Below are 9,403 nucleotides of genomic sequence, written 5' to 3'. Positions count from 1 at the left end.
GCGTATGCGTTTTATCGGCGAAAATTGTGCTGCCAACTAAGTGCAATAGATACGCTCTAGCCGCACACTCAAACTGATTAGTTTGAATGAGACGACTATATAAGTCACGCAGCCACTGCAATCTATATTGGGCACATTTATTAAAATTAATTTCAGCTAGAGATTCCTCCCAAGTTGCACCTAAGTACTCATGTGCAGCTCTAGCAGCATTATTAGTACTCATATTCACAGGTGCATCAAAAAATTTACCATTCGGTGATATGTGAAGGAGAGTAGCTACGTCGTCTAAAGTAATGGTCATCTCTCCAAATGGCAAATGAAATGAGCTGGTCTCCCTGTGCCATCTTTCAATAAATGCCGAGACGAGACCAGCATCAACCATAGTGAGGTAGGCCGAAGAAAGAGGTAGCAGCCCAGATTCCCGAATCCAACGCTCTACAGGATGTGGCACAGGAACTTCAGAAAACTTCTTCAACTTCAATCCATGAGTAATGACCTTTAACGGTCCACGATCCTGCGAGTAATTACAAAGTAATTAATTAATTAAATAACATTAAACAAATAATTGAATAAATAAATTTAAATAAACAATTAATTAAATAAATAATTCAATAAATATATTTAAATAAACAATTACTTAAATCAACTTAAACAACTAATTGAATAAATAAATTTAAACAAACAACAAATTAAATAAACTTAATTAAATAACCTTAAACAAATATTTGAATAAAATAAATTTAAATCAACTTAAACAAATATTTGAATAAATAAATTTAAATAAATTTAACTAAACAATTAATTATATATAAATTTAACTAAACAATTAATTATATATAAATTTAACTAAACAATTAATTATATATAAATTTAACTAAACAATTAATTATATATAAATTTAACTAAACAATTAATTATATATAAATTTAACTAAACAATTAATTATATATAAATTTAACTAAACAATTAATTATATATAAATTTAACTAAACAATTAATTAAATAAACTTAATTTAATATTTAAATATATAAATTTAAATAAACAATTAAATATATAATTGAATAAATATATTTCAATAAACACTTGAATTAAATAGACTTAAAATGCCTCAAATTGAAATATACCTCTCCTTCCCATAGCCGCCGAGCCACGTGGTGCTCATACTGTGTCAACACATGTCTCAACATAGGTCCTCCGGGGAATCCAGCATCATCAGCATGTTCCATCTGAGGCTCAGAGACATCCTCCTCCAACTGAGACTTAGGGACATCCTCCTCCATCTGAGGCTCAGGGACATCGTCCTCCATCTGAGGCTCACGGACATCCTCCTCCATCTGAGGCTCAGGGACATCATCATGGATGTCTTGTCTTCGACGACGATGCCTAATTTGACGATTTGCTTCGTTTCGTCGCCTATTTGATGTTGTTGGTGGAATTCTCTCTGCACCATCACCACCTATAATATTGCGAATAATTTGGCCGAAGGCACCTCTCATCCTAGGCACTGAAACATATAAATATATAAATATTAAAAAAAATTATAAACAATAAAAAATCAATGTAACAATATATAAATAATGTTTCCCAAGATAATATATAAACAATATATAAATAATATTTCCCATTTAGTTTTAAAAAATTATAAATAATATATAAAAGTATGTTTCGAAAATTTGGGTTTATCCAAACCTTCGAAAGTAAGTTTCGAAACTTTTCCAGATCCAAACTTTCGAAAGTATGTTTCTAAACTTTCCCAGAACCATTCGAAAGTTTCCCTGGCCTTGCATTTCGAAGATTTCAAAATGTTCGAGGATTGCATTTCGAAGGTTTCAAATTCAAGGAAACTTTCGAAACTTTCTTGTGTTTCGAATCTTCCAAATCTTCGATGGATGCATTTCGAAAGTTTCAAAAAATTGCAAAGTTTCGAAAATGAACTTACTTTTGCGTTTCGAATCTTTCAGATCTTTGAAGGTTGGGATGAATCTGGATCGGATATTTGAAATTTTCGAATGATTTGGTGAAAAGTGTGGGTAAATTTTTTTTTTGGTTTTTATATATGAGATGGAGGGTAAAATAGTCTTTTAATCATGACTGGGGGGTGGCAGGTCAAATTGGGGGGGTGCCTGGTACAAAACTCGTGTTCTATTTTGCTTTAACATTTTGTTTTGTTTTCTTGAAGAAAGAAAAAAAACTATAATGGGCTTACAATATTTTTAAATATTATTATTGATTTTTGGTTTGTATTTTATTTACTTAATAAATTGGATTACAAGTCCATATATTTTTTACTGTTATATTTTTTATGTTTATTATTGATTTTATTTCATAAAATCATTTAAATTTACTTAATATTTAGTATCAAATTTTAATTTAAAAAAACAAAAATAAAAATATAATCAAATATTGAAGTGTTAATTAGGCGAGACATTTGTTAAAGTTTGAGTTGTTATGACTCAAGTTGTTACAACTTAGTTCTAGAACTCATTTTCAAAATAAATTAATAATTATACAAAAATTATTTTTTAAAGTGGTTATTTAGATATGATATATTTTTAATTTTTAAGCGATTATAACAAAGTTGTAGGGTTTTAAAGTTCATTTTTATAACCAAAATAATAAAATTATTGTTAAATGAATTAATTAAATATGACATCTTTTTTTGTACTTAGTTTTTAAGATACAAGTTGTACAATTTGATAGTTTTAAAACTCACATTTTAGAATAATTATTCGAATCCAACAAACTCATTTTCTTTAAAAAATAATCAACATATCCACGTTTTTTATCTAAGAACTACATAGTTTTGATTTCTCTATCGCACCATTAGATATGTAGGAGCAAAATCTTGTAAGCATAATAATAAAAATTTCTTTTTTCCTTTATATTTTAAATACAATTTTATCTCTAGATTATTTTAAAAAAAGATTATATTTGCATTTTAAAAAGAAGAAATGAATTTATATAAGTTAACATTATTTTGCACAATTAAATTATAGGTAGTTGTATTTAAATGATTACACATAACATAATCGACACTCGAATCCAAAATTTGATTTCAAAGCCCATTTTTGTTAAGAGTTTTTCAATATTTTCCTTATTTTAAAATAAATTTTGGTGGCAACTCGATTGAATTCGAGAAAACTCGAAATTTAGGCTGCAACATTCGCCGTGACATCGGCTCACAGGTGCACACATTCGAGAAACACTCTAAAATTTCTTATGTGCACCCTCCTCGCGAGCAAGCAAGATTGACGTTCCAGCTCGTCATCTGGGAGAACGTCATCGCCGGGGAAGCACTTGTCGTATGTCGAGTTGCAAGATAAGCGTGTGAAAGGTCTGTGTTTTCGTTGTAATGAATGTTGACATCCGCTCCATCAATGCGCTGCAAAACAACTTTGAGTCCTTATCTAGAGAGAAGATGAGACCCTTAATGCTGCAAGAGAGATAATATCGTTAGAAGTTAATACATAAGCACCCAATGTATATGCAGACTTAGAATGTAAGGAGATATGACTCTTTGGTGTTACACAATCACTTGGTGGTGGAGTTCGCACCATGCGTTTGGAAGAAATTCTGAATGGAGCTTCTATGTTGGTGTTGATTGATAGTAGTGCAACACACAATTTTATTTCCCCAACCATAGTGGAAGCTTTGGGCTTAATAGTGACGTATTCTACGCCCATGGGAGTGCGTTTGGGTGATGGACACAGAGTTGTGCAACCATGACATAGCAAGATTGTTTTCAAGTTTCTATTTTGTATGGATTGGATCAGTCTTTTTTGGTTACTTAGCCTCATGAGTGATGTAGTCTTCCTTTTCTTTTTTCCTTGGAGGAAGATGCAAACAAATTTACTCATCTGGACCACTCTATGTAGTTCTTTTCACTATGGTTAGGGAACTAATTGGATTTGTTCAAATTCCATTATACTATAGCTGTTATTTGACAATACTAATTGAAATATCCTCTTCAAACATGGTATGGAAACTGAAAGAATGTAAAAAGCGTTTGCATATAAACATGTTAGAGATAATCACGAAAAGACCGGGAAACATGTTTTTACCTTAGTAAGTTCTGTCTTTGATAACTCTTATGTCGTAAATATTGTGACAAATCATTCTATGTATTGAAATGCTTATCAATATTTTGTTTTATTTATAGGGTGATTTTGAAGAAGCTGATGAACTATTCGGGTTAAGGCCTAGGGGTGGTTCGAAGAGAAAATGTCCGACAGTAGAAATGTTGGTTAGGAAAAGAGTTACTCCACCAAGTCATTTGGAAAACTTATTTATGCAAGAAAGTGAGTAACATAGATCGTAGTTCTCTCTCTAGGCAAAAAGTTATGTGCTGACCTTGGGTATAGAAAGTTCACCATGAACTTGAAGTGCCAAGGATTGTATTATAGAAAGTTATGCATTGGGTGTTTTACCATGTATCCAACAATACAATTATGCCACATCTTCTTTCACTTGTGATTTTTGATCTATTAAATAGTTTCCCTGTTGAAATTATAGGAATTTGTGTTGAGCAGAAGAGAAAGGGAGAACAAACTTTGAAATAATAGAATAAAATGTTTATATATTGTGTAATATATGTTATAAAATATAATGCTAACGCCTATTTGTATAAAGTTAATGTATCCATCTATATATATAGTTTCCTTTATTTCCTGATTTCGTTATGAATTAATTAGAATCAATGTATTTAATAATTAGATTGATTATATTGTTTTCCTTATTCAAATATCCGAGTCTGTATTCTAAAAATATTCTGCAGTTATATTGAACAATGTCATTCAGCCAAGTTTTCAATTTGGTATCAGAGCTTTTAGGAAAAAAGATATTATGCCTTTATCTTTCCCTGGACAGAACCCTTTTTACATTCTTTCAGTTTCCATACCATGTTTGAAGAGAAATTTCAGTTAGTATTGTTAAATAACGGCTATAGCATAATAGAATTTGAACAAATCCGATTAGTTCCCTAACACGGTAGTTCCCAGGGAACTAATTTAGTCATCTGGACCACTATGTGTAGTTTTTTTCCACTATATCTTTACATAATACAATATGGTATAAATAGTCTAGGAGTACAAGTAAATCACGAAAGTAATTAAATGTTAATTAACTTAATTATTTATAAGAAAGGAAAAATATTATATGACAATGGAATATTCCTAAGATACAACTAATGAGAGTTGTACAAGTGTCCTTTAATAGACATAATCGTATCTGAAGAAATTTACAGATAAAAAAACATACACCTATTTTCAAGCTTTGTTAGAAACATACACCTTTAATAACAGAAAAATGCAAAAAGTAAATCAAAATTATAAGAACTCCTAAACCAGAGCTAGACTCCTACCCAAAGAGAAATCTCTCCTAACCAATTTCTAACAACTTCTCTGAATGATTTCCTAACTACCTTTCCCTTCTACTTATAACAAACTTTATAATAGAAACTCCCTGAAACTAGGGAATATCCTAACTAACTCCCCTTCACACTTCATCAGCAACCTTCTAAGTATCCTATCAAAAAACACTAAACTATAAATTCAGAAGAAAATTCAGCTTCAATTTCAAAAACCAAAATTATACAACAAAGATAATGAAAATACTACAATTTTCCCATAAAGTACAACAAAATAGTCTCCTATAGCCTTGTGAATTTGTTAAACATGAAAGTACACCATCCATTTTTTTGTAAAAAAGATGGTATACATGTTTTCTTTGGGAATCCACGCAAGCTCTTGTTAACACAAAAATGCAACATCTAAGTTTAAAAACTTGATTAAAAGTAACACCAAATTGAAAACAAATAGTGGATTACATGAGAACAAAAGTTAAAACTACAGCTCATAGGTATAAAGTACAGTGAGCAAATTTTTGGAATAACCAAACCAAAAATATTTAAAACTACACTCCCTCAAGATTCATCAATTCATTCTGAATCATTATTCCATCTGAAGAAATTTTAACTGAAGCCAATTATGCAAAAACATACACCTGAATTCTCTGGATATTTTGTACATAAGAAAAGCATCTATAACACTCATAAGCATCTATGTTAATAAAATCATGAAAATAGGGATAGTTCCACCTACACCCACACATTCAGAGGATTCATTTTTTTAGAACATGAGCACAAGACATACTAATATAAACTTGCTGCATTCCTATTATTATTAAAAAGAAGGCAGAGATCCTCCCGCTCCTACTTCAATCATTTAATTAGAAAGAAGCTCTGCAAAAAAAGATTAATTTTTAAGATTTAAATAGAGTAAATACCCAAAGTTGATAATTTAAATGGTAGGGTCGTAACAATCTAGTCTTCCACATTATCATATTTCAAAATGACCCATAGAACTCTAAAATGTTAATCAAGTGTTTGAATCTGTTACCAAATGCATCTCCGACATTGTTCACTTAGTTTCAAATTCAACCCGATATTACCAATTTATGTAATTCTAGTTCCTGCAAATATCAATATAGGGAAAGTTTTGATTAAAAATTTACAATTTTAGGGATCATTTTGAAATATCAATGTCCGGGCCTAGATTGATATAGTCCTACAATTTCAATACCAATTAGGATATTTATCCGATTTAAATAAAACAAAATAAAAGGAATGGTAGTACAACTCAAATACTTTTCAATTTTAGATGACTAAAATCAATGATATGAAGACGCAACGAACCTGTTAGTGTAATTGCTTCCATCTTTCTGCAATTTCAGTTTGTGATTCTACAAAGATTTTACTATTAATCATGGAAACAGCCATGCTTGTTAACACTAACAGTGTGCACTTTATTACCACCGCCTTCAGACTATCATTTTATCACATTCTTGTGCAAAATCCTTAATGAAGAATCAAAAGAAATCAAATCTGATTTTCTTCTTATATAATTATTACTATTGTAATTTTGTTTTCTTCTTATATAAACAGCTTAGGGCTATAGTAATAATGTAAACAACTTAGGGCTATAGTAATAATATAAACAGCTTAGGGCTATAGTAATAATATAAACAGCTTAGGGCTATAGTAATAAAATATGAAAGTATTTTATCTTTTACTTTCTTTATGGTATCTAGAGTCTCTTGGTTAGGGTTCCACAACCTAATGGGAGTCGAGGCTTCAAACTTAAAGGGCATCAACATTTTGTTTTTAATTTATGTACAACTTGTTTTGCGACCGGATCCATTTTTCTATTTACCTACCTAATGGTGCACAATAGAATGGTTCTAGTGAAAAACTAGAAGTTGTCAACAACGCTGGCAATGGTTGTTCAGGCAGCGTCGGCCTAGGAGGGAGCGACCCTGGCGGTAGCGGCTGGAGTGATTTCTCCAACAATGATTTTTCCAATTTTTTTGGTCATGAGGAAACTTCTAATGCCCTAAAGGTTAAATCTCAAACTCCTTCTTGCTCTATAGCTCATAGAGGTAATTTTTCAAATATTGCTCTACTCAGTGTCAATCCAAGTCATACTTGGATTATCGATTCTGATGCTACTAATCATATGACTGGGGAGTCAAGTATGTTTTCTTCTTATAGTACTTGAGCATGTAACTACAAAATTAAAATTCTAGATGGCTCTCTTTCAGCTATTGTAGAGAAAGGATCCGTTATTCTATCACATTTGTTGACCTTAAAAGATATCTTACATCTTCCTAATTTATCATGTAGTCTAATATCCATTACTAAATTAACAAAGGATATAAATTGTCAAACTAACTTATTTCGTTCTCATTGCACTTTTAAGGATTTGAATACGAGGCAGATAATTGACAATGTTAAGGAGAGTGGAGCACTCTATTATCTTGACAATGAACTCGACTTCAAATACCAACCTCAAATAAGTACCTGCTTTGAATATACTTTTGTTTCTTCTAATAATGATGATATTATGATAAGGCATTTAGTGCTAGGGCATCCTAGTTTTGCGTATTTGAAACATTGATTTCCTATATTATTTTCAAAGAAGGATCCATCGTGATTTCATTGTGAAACTTGCGAATTTGCTAAATATCACAGTTCTTCTTTTTCTACACAACAATATTAACAATCAAAACGATTTGCAATTATTCACAGTGATGTTTGGGGTCCTAATAGAATTGTTAAAATGTAGTGTATGTTTTTATTACTCTTTAGTTGTGCAACATCCTAGGCTAATTGTTAATAGTCCTAGTCAACACAAATTCCTAGACATTAAATGTAATTATTGCAACATCATTATAAATAGGTGTGATCTCACAAGATACACGCAAATTTACTCATTGAATGTAATTATTGCAACATCATTATAAATAGAAGATGTGATCTCACAAGATACACAAAAAATTACTCATATTTTACATAGTATCTGAGCATATTTTGATTATGTGACCTGTATCTATGCTTCACTACCGCTGCTGGCAACATTTGCCGCTGACAACGCCACCTTTCAGTTTTTTTTCTTTCAATTTATGGTACACCACTAACATTGTCTCAGTAATTGTGCCTTTAGTTTTTTTCTTCTCAGTTCCTTTTTCACAAGTAAACAATATTGCTTCCTCTAGATGCCCGTGTTCTCTACAACCGTGCGTCTTCTTTCCTGTGTGCCAACACTATCAACTTTGTATTTTTCCAGCAGCACCATAATCATCGTTTTTCATAGTTTTCCATAGTTCTATCCTTTTTTACATTGTTACAGAGATTTATCTAACTTGCAGACCTTGTCTTCTTGTCCATGAATTACAAATCCTTCAGGTTGCTCCATGTAGATTTCTTCTTCCAGTTCACCGTTTAAAAAGGCTGTTTTAACATCCATCTGGTGTATCACCAGGTTATGAATAGCCGCAAGTGATATAAGTACCCTAATGGATGTTAGTCTAGTGACTGGTGAGAAAGTGTCGAAGAAATCTATGTTCTCTCTTTGTCTGAAACCTTTGGCTACAAGGCGAGCCTTGTATTTATCAACAGATCCATCGGGTTTCAGTTTCTTTTTCAAGATCCATTTACAACCTATTGGTTTGCAACCAGGAGGCAAGTCTACCAGATGACAGATCAGTGGAAGCTCAGTCTCATGAAATCCAGAAAATTGCTCACGAAATCATCACTGAAGGTATGTCCCTAGATGAACAGTTTCAAATTGCTGTTATTATCTACAAACTGCCCCCTGCTTGGAAAGAATTTAAAAATTCTCTTAGGCATAAAACTAAAGAATTCTCTCTAGAAAGTCTGATAACCCGCCTTAGAATTGAGGAGGAATCTCGCAAGCAAGACCAGAAAGATGAAATTCTTCTTGTAGCTAATAACAAGAAGAAGAAGTCCATCGGAGCGGTTCTGAAGCCAAACGGCAAACAACTGAAGAATCAGAACCGTACTTCAAAGAACAGCAACAGGAATGGGAACCACCAAAGGGTCCCAAT

The 9,403-nt window shown here is 31.7% G+C and overlaps 2 protein-coding genes across 2 annotated transcripts in view; both read right to left on the bottom strand.

Annotated features, from left to right (window-relative positions):
• LOC140919637 (uncharacterized) overlaps nucleotides 1-1,609 on the bottom strand; it is a 4,368-nt gene extending 2,759 nt beyond the window's left edge. The window contains exons 1-2 of the mRNA XM_073366236.1: nucleotides 1,126-1,609; nucleotides 9-514 (exon numbers count right to left, since the gene is read on the bottom strand). Coding sequence (XP_073222337.1) covers nucleotides 9-514; nucleotides 1,126-1,497 — 878 coding nt within the window. The 5' untranslated portion in view covers nucleotides 1,498-1,609. The remainder of the gene's footprint in view (nucleotides 1-8; nucleotides 515-1,125) is intronic.
• A 1,383-nt stretch (nucleotides 1,610-2,992) lies between these two features.
• Nucleotides 2,993-9,403, bottom strand: part of LOC101512479 (pentatricopeptide repeat-containing protein CRR2, chloroplastic-like) — a 13,763-nt gene continuing 7,352 nt past the window's right edge. Inside the window, 1 exon segment of the mRNA XM_012713380.3 lies at nucleotides 2,993-3,434. The gene's annotated coding sequence lies outside the window, so the exon portion shown is untranslated.

This window comes from Cicer arietinum, chromosome 3 (assembly GCF_000331145.2).
Source record: "Cicer arietinum cultivar CDC Frontier isolate Library 1 chromosome 3, Cicar.CDCFrontier_v2.0, whole genome shotgun sequence".
NCBI lineage: Eukaryota > Viridiplantae > Streptophyta > Magnoliopsida > Fabales > Fabaceae > Cicer > Cicer arietinum.
Note: the sequence above shows the minus strand (reverse complement) of the source record. Positions and strands in the feature narration are given on the sequence as shown.